We start from the raw sequence: 16249 nt of genomic DNA, 5'->3' as shown, positions 1-16249 counted from the left end.
AGGTCACAAAAAGCATACATCAAAAGGAAAAGATTAGTAATTTAGAACATACTCAAAGACCTAGGAAGTCCACTACAAGGTATACACACTAAAGAAACCTTTCCTGAGATCAATAAAGGATGGATAAAAGAAACTCATTAAGAGCATTTTTTATAATAGCATTAAAAAATAGCAACCTAAATTGACTAGACAACAGATAAATTTTGGTATATTTTTAAATAATGGAAAACTAAACTGCACTGAAAATAAATGGACTATAGCATCTCTTATCAACATAAGTGAATCTCAAAAGTATCTTAAGCTAATAAAAGCAAATTGAAAAAAATACAAACAGCATTAATAGTTTTTATATAAAATTTAAAAATCATACAAAACATATTATTTAGGAATACATTTTTATATACTTAAACTATTAAATAAGGGGAGGATAAACACAGGGTAAATTTCTCTTCTGAAGGAAAGAGAAAAGTTTGAGTAGGGAGAAGGTTTCAAAGGTATAGGTAAAGCTCTGTGCTATCTCCCAAGCTGAGTGTTTGCTTAAATGCTCTCCTTACCTTAAATATAAGGTAAAGTATTTGGTGCATGATATATCTCATAACAAAAATTTTGTTTACTTAAGAAGGAGGAAAAAAAACTGGCCTATGGAGTTCACAATCTTATGAAGAAACACAAAACAGCAACTTTGTATGATAGTTAATAATACAATAAGCTAGTGCAAGAAAAATGAGTGAATTAGACTTTATCAAATTCAAAACTTTGAATTTGGTATGATACTAGCCTTGTGAAAAAACACGCAAAATAGTATTCTGTGTATTTAATATTATGATAATCAGATTTGAAAATATCAAAATCACAAAAAAGGGTAGCCTTATAGACAACTGATGTTATCCAAAAATTACCTAAGTTTAAGGTAGCTAAAATAAAGAAAAAGTATTTCAATTTAAATATTTAAATATTTCAGCTTAACTTTCCTTTACTAAATGAGAGAATTATTTTTAAACTATCTTAAGCATTAAAAAGCTATTGGTGTGCAAGCAACAGTGGCTCTGTGGCAGAATTCTCACCTGCCAAGCCAGAAACCCAAGTTCAATTCATGGAGCCTGCACATGCTTAAAAAAAAAAAAAAATCTATTGGCATAAGGACTTTTACAAATCCTTAGGTAATGTGTATTTTCCTATTTTTAAATTTTAAAATGTGTGTTGTTCACAAAATTTCAAGAGAATTTCCTTTAATACCACACTTTTTCCCCAAGAAACAAGATCATCACATCCCCTTTCTAAGTACCAGTAAAGACTACTTCTCCCAGTACTGTGCCAATGCAGAGTAGTTTGGGTATTTGCCTTATACAGTATCTCTGGGAAAACCACAATGTAATAGTATTTACTTGATATCTCTAGCTAGAATTGAGGGTCTTGAAAGGAAATAAGCCTTTTCTGGGACAACAATCACTACCTTTACTTATTTTTTGTCACTAACTACCCCAGTTTCATTATCTAATGCAAAATCAAACATCTAAATGGGAATAAAAAAGTGATCTAATGATAGCAATATAAAGAATTCCTAGTATGTTATATTCTTATAAGAACCCCATCTTAATTGTTTTTGTTTCTTCAGAAAGTAGAACAGTGCCTAGTCTGTAGGCAATACTTCATAAATACTTCAGAAATAATAATAAAAAAAGAAAGAAAGAAACAATCCCTGGGCCAAAAAAAAAAAAAACCCAGCAACATTTTGTTTGACTTCATTACAAGTTCTGCCATTCACATCTATGGCTGCATAAAAATTACTTGATTTCTTGACATTTCCACATGTTTCCTTAATACGGAAAATATTAAGAGAGTTGATAATACTTTGAACAGTGGAAGAAAAGTCTCAATAAACATCAGGGAACTAAACACTCAACTGGGGTCATGTGTTTCCAACAATTATCAGAATACCCTCTGATTCCTAGCTCAAAGTCATCATTCAAGTTGTTCCCTAAACTGAAGTCCTGGATTCAGATAATCATAAAATAGCACTGAATTGAGTTCCAAGTTTCCTAAGGTGCCATGTCAAAAGGGTGTTCTATGTGTCTTTAAAAAGGATATATTTAGGGCAATGCACTAATGGCCCAGTGGCAGAATTCTCACCTGTTGTGCCAGAGACCCGGGTTCGATTCCCGGAGCTTGTCCATGCAAAAAAAACAAAAAGTAAAAATAAAAAGGATGTATTTAGAGAAGGGGAGTTTTTTATACTGGTGCTAAATTCTAGAAATAATTTATAATATGCATCCTAATGTAGTAGAAAACATACTGAATTGTATTTTGCAGTAAATACAGACATTCTTGAAATGGCTTTCATTAAATAGACATCAAACAAAGTTTTAACTAAATTGAGCCACAGCAAAGTTATTTTATAGTAACAGGATTCAGTGCATAGAATCAGCTTAGAGAATCCAGTAACAGATATAGAAAATATACATTAAATATCTCCCAGATATTAATATATTTCCAACTGACCTTTTGATAGGTCTATCCATCCGCCATGGATTATTCCTGAGACCCTCTGAGATATCAGTAAATTAACCTCCATTCTTTGATCAATGAAAATGCAATAATAAAGTTGTATTATGTCTTTTTTGGCAATCATTTCCATCTTTGTATTTTATAATTTTGCACGACATCAAAAGTAGTTCTGAAATTGTAATCACTAATGATAAAAGTAATATTTGGCTTTTGTCAAAGCAGTAAAATTTTTTCCAAATACTACAAGTACATGTTCTTTATCTTAGTATTTTAAAGTTAAGTATTGCAGCAAAATACAGAATCAACAAAACTATCGAAACTTTCATAATTTTCAATTACCGGAATCAAACATTTGTTTGTCAAACCATAGCAATAAATGAAACCCTAAAAACACTACAGACGTTTTTATAATACATAACACACACTTAAACACACGCACATATATCAATCAGCGTTCTCCTATTGTTTCTGTTTCTCCGGAAAACTGACTGACACATTGGTCCTTTACAGAAAAAGTTTGCTGCACCCTCTTTTTACTTACGTATACAAAAATACCCATATAATTTAGAGATTAAACAGACAGACATTAGAATTGCATTGTAATGAAAAGAGAGAACCAGTATTATTGTCCTATGTAGGTATTCACACTTGCTACAAAGAGAAGATGTAAAAAAAAGACCAAGAGCAGGCCACGGTGGCTCAGCAGCAAGAACGCTTGCCTGCCATGCCAGAGGACCTGGGTTCGATTCCCGGTGCTTGCCCATGTAAAAAATTTTAAAAATTTAAAAAAAAAAGACCAAGATTATCACAAAGCAAGATTCTGCTCAAGAGCATGTACAAGCTCTCGACTGAGACACCAAAGTTCTACACCAGGGAACAGATGACCAAAAAATGAAACTACACAGTGTAAGTGATAGTTTGTGTATTTATGATTTTATTTTTCTCTACCAAAAATGGAAGAAATGTCAATCAAATAGATTTTCCCCAGGAAATGTGTATTTCATGGAATTAATTTCACAATTAAAAATATACTTAAGTAATAATAAATTCCTTTTATTATCCAATTCAGACTTGAAATCTATATACCTGTTTATATTTTTGAAAATTCTTATTAATGAATTAAGTTACAGAGTACTAAGTTTCAAATTCAGGGTAATTTTAATGATGGATCTCCTACAACTCAATAAACCTGATAATATACCACTACTTGTATTTTTCCTCTTCTTCATTTCCACAAAGGATCTGACCAAAAAATGTTATCACAAATGCAGAATCAAGATGTAAATGCCGGCCCTCCTTCTCCCCTCTCTTTCTTCGCCGGCCCGCCGCGCGGCGCCCACGCCCCGCAGCAGCCGACCCGCCCCCCCTCCTTCTCCCCTCTCTTTCTCCGCCGGCCCGCCGCGCGGCGCCCACGCCCCGCAGCAGCCGACCCGCGCGCCCTCCTTCTCCCCCCTCCTCCCCCTCCTGCTCCGGCTGCTCTCCAACCACCACGGTGCCCTCTTCCCCCACCTTCACCGGCTCCTCAACCACCAGCCTCTACAGCCTTGCCGCCCTCACCTTTCCTCCTCCAGAACAGCTACTGGGGGAGTGGAGATAATACAGAGCAGCTCCCGGAGCCACGAGGGAGAGCAAAGGGACGGCGTACCCCATCCTGGAACGGCTGACTATCTGGGAGAACCAGCTCCGGTGAGATCACCAAGGGGCACGGGCTTTCCTGGGTGGGACGGCATGCGACCGGAGTCCCTCCCTTCCACCTTCCCAGGCTAGCTGGTAGAATTGGACAGGCGGTCCCCTTAGGCCACGGCGGCTGGTGCCCCCACCACATGACGCCCCCCCGGAACAACTGAGATAGGTGGGTCGGAAATCCCCAGACTGCGGAGAACAGTGACCGGGGGATCCCTTCCAAACACGTGACTCCCCCGTCGGCTGGGAATAGTGCACTCTCCCGGGCTGCGACAGCTGGCGCCCTCCCGCCACGCTTGGTGCCACAGGCCGACTAGCTAATTCGGCCGGACGCTCTCCCGTGCTGCGGCGGCCGGCAACCCTCCCCGCATTCGGAACCCCAGGCCGGCTGGCATTCTTCCAAGACGCTTCGGCTGCCGAACCTCCCCTACGGTGAGAATTTTCCAGAGTTAAAGGACCCACAGCAACTTTCACTGGTGGAACCCGTAGACAAACGTGTGCCACGAGCGCCACCTACTGGGCAGGATAAGAAAAACAGAACCCAGAGATTGCACAGAAAAATCTTTCAACCTGTGGGGTCGAACACCCAGGGAAATCTGACTAAATGCCCAGACACCAGCAGAAGATAATGGATCACGCTCAGAAAACTGAACATATGGCCCAGTCAAACGAAGAAACCAATAGTTCAAATGAGATACAGGAGCTGAAACAACTAATGCTGAATATACGAACAGAAATGGAAAACCTCTTCAAAAACGAAATCGATAAATTGAGGGAGGACATGAAGAAGACATGGGCTGAACATAAAGAAGAAATAGAAAAACTGAAAAAACAAATCACAGAACTTATGGAAGTGAAAGATAAAGTAGAAAAGATGGAAAAAACAATGGATACCTACAACGACAGATTTAAAGAAACAGAAGATAGAATTAGTGATTTGGAGGATGAAACATCTGAATTCCAAAAAGAAACAGAAACTATAGGGAAAAGAATGGAAAAATTTGAACAAGGTATCAGGGAACTCAAGGACAATGTGAACCGTACAAATATACGTGTAGTGGGTATCCCAGAAGGAGAAGAGAAGGGAAAAGGAGGAGAAAAACTAATGGAAGAAATTATCACTGAAAATTTCCCAACTCTTATGAAAGACCTAAAATTACAGATCCAAAAAGTGCAGCGCACCCCAAAGAGATTAGACACAAATAGGCATTCCCCAAGACACTTACTAGTTAGAATGTCAGAGGTCAAAGAGAAAGAGAGGATCTTGAAAGCAGCGAGAGAAAAACAATCCGTCACATACAAGGGAAACCCAATAAGACTATGTGTAGATTTCTCAGCAGAAACCATGGAAGCTAGAAGACAGTGGGATGATATATTTAAGTTACTAAAAGAGAAAAACTGCCAGCCAAGACTCCTATATCCAGCAAAATTGTCCTTCAAAAAATGAGGGAGAAATTAAAACATTCTCAGACAAAAAGTCACTAAGAGAATTTGTGACCAAGAGACCAGCTCTGCAAGAAATACTAAAGGGAGCACTAGAGTCAGAACCGAAAAGACAGAAGAGAGAGACATGGAGAAAAGTGTAGAAAGAAGGAAAGTCAGATATGATATATATAATACAAAAGGCAAAATGGTAGAGGAAAATATTATCCAAACAGTAATAACTCTAAATGTCAATGGACTGAATTCCCCAATTAAAAGACATAGACTGGCAGAATGGATTAAAAAACAGGATCCTTCTATATGCTGTCTACAGGAAACACATCTTAGACCCAAAGATAAATATAGGTTGAAAGTGAAAGGTTGGGAAAAGATATTTCATGCAAAGATGTAAATGCCAAGATAAATAAACATGGCAAAAATTACAAACTAGTCAACATTTTCCAACTTTATGTAATTATGTTCTGAAGCCAAAAGTGACAGACTTTTAAAACTATACATAGAACACATTAGAAAAACTAAATCGCCTCATAATGTGAAAAAGGACTTTTTTGTGGCCCTTGGACATCTATAAGTGCCTAAAATGGGAAAATTATGCAAGCTTTTAATATTAGGTTCTGTGCTTAAAACTGTGTTTGAACATCTAGCAAACGATAGTTTAATAGAATTCTTTTGAGAAAATCAAGCACCTGGACGATGATTTCACGCAATCTCTGACTACATTTGAACCTGAAGGTACTGGTTCAATATCTTCATTTTGCCTTCTTAATTCTTTCTCTCTGTTCATTTCTTCCTCTTTTTCTCTTGCTTCTGAAAATAGATTAAAAGTTTTTCCAACAATTATACCTCAAAATCTGTCAGCAGTGAAAAGCTGAATATTAACACAAAGATACACAAATGAGCATAAGATGTTCGTTATATCAATCTAATAGGTATTACATTAAATCTGTAGGTCAGTCTGGGAAGTATTGCCATCTTAACAAAGTCCTTCCAATCCATGAACACAGTATGGTTTTTCATGCCCAACATTAAAAAAATAATTGAAAAAGATTAGTGTATGTCAACATATATTTTATATTATGATAAAAATGCATATATGTGGAAAATATAACAGATATGCTAAGCAAAAATAGCAAAGTAAAGCAACAGTAAACCATGACTGTACTGTGAAAAAGATGTAGAAGGTGATATGTAAAAGAGAAAGTATCTGAAGATAAAATTTGGGGTAATTTCACTTTATTTTTTCATGTTTTTAACCATAAATTTAGCACTTCATTCTCTTCCAAATTTCAACATTGGATTTCTGGAGAGAAAACATTTACCAAGATTATGAGAAAATTTTGACTACTTTAAATTTTGGGGATCTGAAGACCTTGAAAGACAAAAAAAGTTATCCAAGAAAATTCCATTATTTTCCTCTGTTAATCTTATGCTACAATTGGGGGCCCATAGGCAGGGAAAGAATTACCCCAACAGTCTAGTTTTCAATCATCACCATACTCAATAACCCGAGATAATCTTTAAGATTCTTTCCTTTATTAATACTGAAAAATAATATACCTAAAGTTAAGTAGTAACAAAGGGCAATTATTAATTGGAAAGGTGTACTCTTTGGGGTCTTTTGTTGCTGGAATATGGAAGATACAGAAGCAGGATATAACCAGCAAGTATCAACAAGGAAGTAGATAGTCTTTCATTTCAAATTTAAGAAATAAAACTCTCCAGGCAGGGAGGTGCAATGGTGGCTTAGTGGCAGAATTCTCACCTGCCATGCTGGAGACCGGGGTTCAATTCTCGGTGCCTGTTCATGCAAAAAAAAAACCTCTCCAGGTAGAAAGAAGGCAAATGTTATTGAGCCAGCTCCCTATCTTCATTTTGTCCTCTCCACTGAACTGAGATAGGTTGCGAGTCAACAACTCTGGACTCTGATGCCAGAAGAGATTGGAAGAAATAAAGAAAAAAAGAGAGAAGCATAGAATCCAAATTTAAGAGTGAGCTCCTACCCACACTCTGCTTCTCCAGTCAATCTTTCCATACACTCTAGTAGGGGCATTTGGACATTCGACTCAGCTAATGAGGAAATAATATTGAGGCAGACATTAGTACTGCCTACCCAACAACCATTTCCTCCTTTTTTCCTTACTAAGAAAACCACAGTTTTCTCTATGTATCTAGGGGCATGTTGCTTCAGTTTATGTCCTCCCTGCCCAGAGAGGGGTAAGCTGGATTCCAAATCAAACACAATGCCCTGCCAATAGATGTTCTGGAAGTGATGTGCCATACAATACTGGACAAAAAGATGTGAGAGGAACTCTGCTGCAGGTACATATGAGAAAGATTTTTTTACTCCAAAAAAGAAATATACAAGACATATATTTCCTTTTCTGGCTGTGGAATTTGTCATCTGCAAAACTGTAATGACAACATGAAATCATAAGGACAGTCATCCTTGAAGAACAAGCCAACCCTCTAAAGTCGGCAAAGCAGAAAAATGAAAAACATGAGTCCATCTTGTCAGGACTCAGGAAATGGAGGAACTCCATTACAGAGTTCTTATTACGTGAGATACTACATTCTCCTATTAGTCCCTTTTTTTTTTTAGCTCTGCTGTTACTTCTGTTGCCAAAGCAAAAGCATCTTAATATCAATCCTAATTTAACAAAAATTATAGCAACTAATACTTAGATAGAATCTACGAATTATTGACAGAGCAGAGAAGGGAGGTCTGGCTCCACAACTGGATCCTGCCTTGATGCAACCAGACATCCTACAGACAAAAATATTACCCAACAACCACAATCTACCTTATATAATATTAAGCCTGCCTGTTCCTTCAAGTCTTTAAAGTATAGTCCTTTACTGTCACCAGACTGTCTAGAAATTGTGACCCACCCATCTCATTATCCCTAGAGGTTAAATACTCTAAATTACTTGCCCCAACCCTAGCAAAGTATCCAATTTTCAAATTCAAAACTTTTTTTTTTAATACGAGCAAGGATGCAACATTTTATATTCAGGGAGATTCTTGCTGTCACCTGCTGCTTCCTTAAAGCAACAGGGAAAAAAAAAGGGGAGGACACTTTAGAGAAATAAACACTTTTCCTCATGTGAACTGAGGATGAAAACCGAAACAAATTCAATAAACTCTAAGTTCCCTGACAGAAGTGACTGTCTCATGCATTTTAATACAATATGGAACCAAGCACAGAGTTCTGCATTTGGTAAACACAGCCCTTAACAAAATTAATTAACCTACTCCACACAAGGTCTCCCCCATTCTTCCAAGCACTTCATGCAAAGTTCAATTATATTTATTTTATTGTTATCATAGTAGTTTCCCCATTCTACTTTCAAATAATTACCAATTCTAGATAGCCTTTTCTACAAAAAGCACCTCATATGTATGCTCCTTTTGTCTAATTTAATAACAAACTATCTAGAGCTACCCATGGTGGATTGAAGCGGTAAGTACCCCAGAAAAACATGTTCTTTAATCTGTTCCTGTGGGTGTAAAACCATTGGAATCACCACAGACAGGTCCAGAACACCAGTCTTCAGAGAAAAAGCATTGCCTTGATGATTCCTTGATTTGCATAATTTCCTGGCCTCAAAACCATGAGCAAATAAATTCCCACAGTCTAAGCTTAACAATTTTATGCCATTTGCTTTGAGGAGTCTAAGAAACTACAACAGATTTTGGTACCAGGTTATTGCATGTACAAAAACAGGTAGAAATGACTTTGGAATTCGGTAATGGCTAGAGGCTGGAAAAATCGTTAGGTGTTTGATAGAAAAATGCTAGACTGCTTTCAGGAGACTGTTTGTAGAAATATGGACATTAAAGTATTTCCAATGATGTCATCCAATGATGACAAATGTGTTATTGGAAACTGGAGGAAAGATTATCTTTGTTTTAAGAGGGCAGAGAACTTGGTGAAATTCAGTTCTGATATAAGATAGAAGGCAGAACTTGAAAATGATGAAATTGGATATTTAGCTAAGAAGATTTCCAGGCTAAATGTGGAAAGTACAGCCTTATTTCTCTTTGCCATTTATAGTAAAATGTACGAGGAAGGGGATAAGCCAAGAACTGAATTCCTGGGCCCAAAAAACAAAAATTGATGGTTTGGAAAATTTTGAGTTTCTGGAAAAAGTCCTAAGAGTACAATGCTCCCTGTGAGAGGGTTTAACTGAACATGGAACCAATAAGCAATTTCTATGAAAGTCAGGATTGGTGGTACAATTGTTCAGGAAGGATCTGCGAAAAATTCTACTATCCGATGGACTGGACCCCTGTATACTACATGTAAAACAGATAAGGTTTTTTGCAAGATCTGTATGAATGAAGCCCCTGCCAGCCTGGACTAAAAGGGATAGAGAAGGGAGAGACTAAAGAAAAAAAATCACTTCAAGGGCAGGACCATGGAAGCTGAGATTTGGATCAAAGACATCTTCTCAGATCAAGAGAGCAGATCCATACAAGAGGAGTGGGGGCAGCAGGTGGCCAGGGAATTAAGGAGGCCACCATTTCCCTGGGCCTGCCTGGGCAGTTGCCTCCATGATACTGCTGCTCATCAAAGGGCAATGAGTGTAGCTACTGCAGTCCATCCAGGACCTCGTACAAGCCCACACACCTCTGGAAGAAAGAGCCAGACTTCTCACAGGCTCCATTTCCATTCTGGGTTCTGAGAATGCCACCACTTATCACACTGTGGTTCTAAGGCACACAGCTAGTGGGGCTATCTGCTTGACACAATGTGATGGAATAAACACCAAAGCTAAGGTCCCCTTGATTATCAACTCCATAAAATCCTTTTCCAAGCACACTCAATGTGGAAAGCTGGAAGCACACCTTGTGGGAGGCTCAGTGACAAAAGGCAGTTGACACAAAAACTTACTCATCAACCTCTTAGTGAATTTGATAGACAAGAAGATGGCATTAACTTGGTGACATTACACGTGACAGAATAAATGCCCAAGAAGAAAATGAAAACAATTTATGGCACTGCTGTCAACATTAAAAGTACAGACACTTACAGAGTCTCCTTTCAAGATCAAGAGGAGGAGCTACGTGTTGCACAAGCTCTAACAGGAGGACCTATGATTAGCATATATGATAAAAATATAGAACTTTGCATAGGACCATATTACCAGATGTCATTTCCACATATATGATAAAAATATAGAACTTTGTATAGGACCATATTACCAGATGTCATTTCCACATGTGGATTTCTTGTTGCAGCAAAATGATAAGCAAATACTACAGAACCTTTCCATATTGTTTCTGGCTGAGCCCGCCCACTATGTTGAACATATCAGATCTACCTTGATGTTTTAAAAAAAGAAATACCCATCTCCAACTAATACCATTTCCAGAAATAAAGCTCTACTCAACAGAAAAAAAAGAAGAAGAAGATGGCTTATGGGGAAAAAAAATCTCCAGGAAGTTAAAAGAAGAAATTATCAGAGAAAGCAACTTTTGGACAATGACCATTGGTGAGGCTGAATTTGTAATCTATAGCAGCTGAGTCTTAAGCTTCCTTACTCAGTGTCTTTCAAATGACTTCCAAAATAAAATCTTATTTTAGCAAAGGCAAAAAAGAGAAAGAGAGAGAGCAGATTCACAAATATGTACGGAAAGGAAGAATCTGCCCCAGTACTTGGAGAGGGCAGGGCTTTTGACCCATTGTTCAGGAAGAGTGCTGCCACCCAATGCTCAGAGAGGGTGGAGCCTGTGCCTCAACATTTGTGGACAGCTTTGCCACTATCCCAAGCTTGGAAAAGATGGAGCCTTCACTCCAGTGTTCAAGGAGAGCATGGCCGCAGGGAAAGCACTTGGAAGGGGTAGGGCTGCCACTTCTTCAGAACAAAATATCCTTCTACAGATGACTCTCTTACCTTAAAATCTAATGGAGCTTGCCCTGCTGGATTTCAGAATTGTTTGCGATTCATGACCCCTGTTTTCCTTCAGAATTAAAATGAAACTGTTTACCCTATGCCTACCCTCCACTGTACACCTGAATTAGAAAACTTGTTCTCTAGGTTTCACAGGTCTGTGGACAGTATGGAACTGTGCCCCAGAACGAACCACACATAACCAATTTTGATGAGACTTTGTACCAAGCATTATTTCTGAAATGACTTAAGGCTTTGGAGATATTGTGATAGAGAGGATGTATTTTGCATATAGAAAGAACATGTATTTGGGAAATAAAATCACTAGAAACATAGCTTATGTTTTATAATCATGGTATGCTTTTAATCCATAGATCTTAAATTTTGCTAAAATGTTTCATTTGTTATTCTTACTTTTTTGATTCTCTAGCCTTGAAAAAGTGTCAATTTCATGAAAATTTACATATAACCTGTTCATTTTATATCAAAATGCCAAGAAGTATAAATATTACATGAGAGTACCTTAACTACATTAGCTACTTTACTTCATTAAATATTTAGGAATACAATTACTATAACAAAGCTCTGTGTTAGGCATTTACATATAAAAAATGAAGGTCAAGATTCATAAAAAATTTATAATATTTTTAATGTATTATGGAAAAACAGGCAAGGAATGATTATTATGTTTAAAGAACCTTTGAAATAATTCCTAGAAAAGGTAAACTATGAACCAGGCCTTGAAGATGAAGTACGATTTAACTAGGAAAGGAGAAGTTTCAAGTAAAATTTTAAAAAAAAATTAAAACTTTTCTAATTTCTAACAATTTCCCTTCTCAGGATCATTAAATCACTGTTAAAATCATACTCAAACCCTACCTTAAATCATTTTTTGCAAAATCATGACACAGAGAAGGGTCACCATTACACCAGCATTTGAATAAAACAAAATTTTTCTTCCTCATGTATCCTCTATATCATAGTCTTCTGATGCTCTAAAAATCATATATTTTGGGAACATAAGAAACCTTTTTTTTAATTGTAATATTATTTACTAGCATTTTACACAAAGCATATTTTATTGAGGTTTTACAGTAATCCATTCTTCCAACAGAGTATTTAGCAACTAGAACAACTCATATATATTGTTCATACAGACAATGAAACTTGCTATTAAAAAGATCAAAATTTCTTACAGTCCCCAAGTCTGTCAATGCCCAAGAAAGATTGTAATAGATAAATCATGCCTATATCAGAATTTTTCTATTTTTTTTTAAAGAAAGGTAAGCAAATCGCATATCATCTTTAAATTTCATAATCTAAAGTAATTTTATTGCCAAGTTTGGGAGAAGACAAAAAAAATTTCCTACAACGAACAGCTTCCCATAAATAAATACTACTATATTCTTCCCATTAATATCCCAATATTGTTTTTCACTATTACCTAAATAAATCATTTTGGATTCCTATGTTAGGGTGGGACAGAAACCCAGTTCAAGTCCAACCATGTAATACTAAATCATGAATGATGAACATGTTTAATTCATTCACAAACATCAGTGGAGAACATGGTCTTGAGAAATGGTTCTAGGGACTGTAAAACTTACATAGCTGAACAAGATAATGCATGTTCAAAACATTTTGTATCACATGCATAAAGGTTTAAAAGTACAACATTCACTGAAATGTTTATAAATTGTTTAAAACATACAAATAAGCTCTTTAGATGTGATATTTTGGTTACTTCTTTCTGTTTTTTTGCATGGGCAGGCACCAGGAAACGAATCTAGGTCTCCAGCATGGCAGGCGAGAAGTCTGTCAGCTGAGCCACCGTGGCCCACCCTGGTTACATTTTTAAAAAGAATCCTTATCTCTTAAACACACATACAAACATATTTATGGATCAAATTATAATTTAGGATTTATTTTTAAATAATCAAAAGAGGAGACATATATGGAAAGATAAGTCAAGTCATAACTGAATAATAGGTACATGGGAGCCATTACTGTATTTCTGTATATGTTGAAATTTCCCATAAGAACAAAGGCTTAAAAAAAAAGTATACATGGATAACTATCTTTTCACCACACACACACACACAAGCAATTTTTCTTCTGAAGATAAAAAATATTTCGTGTAAATCTCACTATCTAAATATCTGATACAACTGCTATGAGTGTGAACGGAAGATTTCATAGTTGAAGTAAAAATTGACCACTAGATGGCAGTAACACACAAGCTATTTATTTGTGGACTGCTGCATTGACAGGTGCAGGTGAGGTGACCTGTTACTCACAGCCAGAAACCTTCCAGAGGTCATCAATCAGGGAGCCAGTAAATAGGAAGCAGGGCAAGGGAAAAACCCCAAACTCCTGAAGGAGAGAGAAAGGGAGGAAAGGGAGCTTACATGTCCAAGTAGACACAGAGTCAGCATGGTAGGGGGCCTCTAGGATTCAAAGAGCTCCCAGGCGCTAAAACAGCATAGGACCTTACAAGTGCAGAGTCTTACCTAATCAAAGCAGGTTATCTCCAAGAGGCAATAATAATAATAATAATAATAAGCCTATCTGGGATATTTTTTAAACAACTGGATATGTAAGAATTTCTTAAGGAATACAAGGTGTTGTAAAGAAGTAAACAACACAGGGTCTTTGTAGTGACATCTCTGGTTAATTTATGTAACACTGCTATACAACTTATCATTTTTTAAATCAATAATAACAAGTAGCATAACAACATTAATTTATATTTTCTGGAAGTACTGTCTGTCTCCAATTCCTAGACCTTTCTGCTCTATCAGTCTACATCTATCCATCCTTTAGTATATGAATGATCTGAATTAGATTCAAAGAAAACAGAAGAGTCAGTCTCCTCTGAAAAACCCTGAAGTGGTAACTAAAATTGTCACTTATCTGGAATCAAACCAGACAGTCCGAAAATTCAGACCTTCATTAAGTTTCTTACACAACTCATTAAAGCAGGGATTCAACAGCAGCATCCACATTTTCTATGTCTCAACTTTCTACACTGTCTGTGTCAACAATCAGTGGTATTGACAACTCTGGTCCAGAATTCCAAATACTGTAAGCAGGAAAGAAAAATATGACATGAGACTCAGACAAAGGTGGGAGAAGAGGTAAGAAAGAAACCGTATTCTGATTCCTATAGATTTACTTAGAATCCTTTTTTGTCTAAAGGACACACTTTTAAAGTATTTGTATTATACCTTATTAACCTATTTACATGTAAGTTTTACCTTTGAAGGAAAAAAAAAAAAGAATGTCCTCAAATCCTACTTCTAAAAGAACTAGCATGCATGTACTTTTCAACAACACTGAAAATTGTTTCCAGTCCTATAACAACTTCAACATACTTGGGTATAGTACATATATTATTTTAACCAATAAAAGAGCAGATATCTCAACTTCTTACCCAGTGTTTTCCGACTTCTTTCCACAGCTGTTCTCCGAGTTTGTTCAAACATTGCTTCCAAGTCAAATGTACGGGCTTTTTTTCCTAAAACAGGAACAAGTAGTAGACTGTGAATGTTGTGCACTAAGTTGGCCAAACTTTAGGTACTCAATAATTACTAGTTGATTAACAACCACTTAGTCTGTCTAGTTTATAGCATAGCTCCAAATAACCAGAAAATACCAAGGAAGTTTCTTTCACAGTGAGTTTTTAACAATCTCAAAACTAAGTACCATTAACAACCAATTTTCCCATTCTCCTTTAATTCATCTAAGGCCCTGCCCCTTAAAATTATAATTGGTATGCTAGGTAGAATGCTCATACCCTAATCTCTGGTACCTGTGAATATCTTACATCACATGGCAAAAGGGACTGCAGATGTAATTAAGGTTATGGACTTAAAATAGGGAGATCACCCTGGTGGGCCCAATCTAATCATATGGGCCTTAAGAGCAAAAGAGACAGAAGAAATAGAGCAGAAATCAGAGAGAATCAGAAGGGCAAAAAAGACTCATTAGAAGTCAAAGAGACTTACAGGATGAGAAGGACTGGACACACGGTTGATTTGAAGATGGAGGGGGCAACATGATGAGGAATTTAGCAAGTGGCCTGAAGAAGCCAGGAGACTCCCACCTGACAGCCAGCAAGAGAGCAGGGACTTTAGTCCTATAGCCATAAGGAATTAAATTCTGCCAAAAACCTGAATGAGCTTGGAAGCAAACTCTCCCCTTCAAAGTCTCCAGATAGACACTATGTATTAATTTCAGCCTTGAAAGATCTGGAGCAGAAAAAACGACCAACACCAGTGGACTTCCACCATACCTAACTGTGAGATAATAAATTTACATTGTTTTAAGTTACTAAATTTGAAGTAATTTGTTACAACAGAAATAGAAAACTAATATAAATTGTAACTTTTTCTGTAGAAATTTATCTTAAATGCAATATTGAAACTCCCAAAGAACCAAAAACTAAATGTAGGAAGTGAAACAGAACTGGAACTGTCTCTCTTTCTCAGCTGACATAGCAAGCGAACTCACTGCCCTTCCCCTCTACGTGGTACATGATTCCCAAGGGTATAAACCTCCCTGGCAACATGAGACAGAAATCCTAGAATGAGTTGGGACTTGGCATCAAGATATTGAGAAAAGCTTGTTGACCTAAGGGGGAAGAGAGAAATGAGACAAAATAAAGTGTCAGTGGCTGGGAGATTTCAAACAGAGTGGAGGGGTTAACCTGGAGGTTATTCTT

The 16249-nt window shown here is 36.9% G+C and overlaps 1 protein-coding gene and 1 pseudogene across 5 annotated transcripts in view; one reads left to right on the top strand and one right to left on the bottom strand.

The window, feature by feature from the left end:
* The window catches only part of WDR70 (WD repeat domain 70), a 516692-nt gene that overhangs the window by 490699 nt on the left and 9744 nt on the right, over positions 1-16249 (bottom strand). The window contains exons 1-3 of one of the 5 annotated variants that reach the window (XM_077117005.1): positions 15632-15743; positions 14960-15043; positions 6318-6438 (exon numbers count right to left, since the gene is read on the bottom strand). In XM_077117005.1, coding sequence (XP_076973120.1) covers positions 6318-6438; positions 14960-15043; positions 15632-15674 — 248 coding nt within the window. In that variant the 5' untranslated portion in view covers positions 15675-15743. Of the gene's footprint in view, positions 1-2130; positions 2190-6317; positions 6439-14959; positions 15044-15533; positions 15744-16249 lie in introns of those variants that run through there. The other 4 variants (XM_077117006.1, XM_077117003.1, XM_077117008.1 and 1 more) reach the window with 4 other exon arrangements.
* On the top strand, positions 10187-10803 carry LOC143646364 (protein N-terminal asparagine amidohydrolase pseudogene; annotated as a pseudogene).

Source organism: Tamandua tetradactyla, chromosome 9, assembly GCF_023851605.1.
Source record: "Tamandua tetradactyla isolate mTamTet1 chromosome 9, mTamTet1.pri, whole genome shotgun sequence".
Classification (NCBI taxonomy): domain Eukaryota; kingdom Metazoa; phylum Chordata; class Mammalia; order Pilosa; family Myrmecophagidae; genus Tamandua; species Tamandua tetradactyla.
This window is presented reverse-complemented; position numbering and strand designations above follow the sequence as displayed.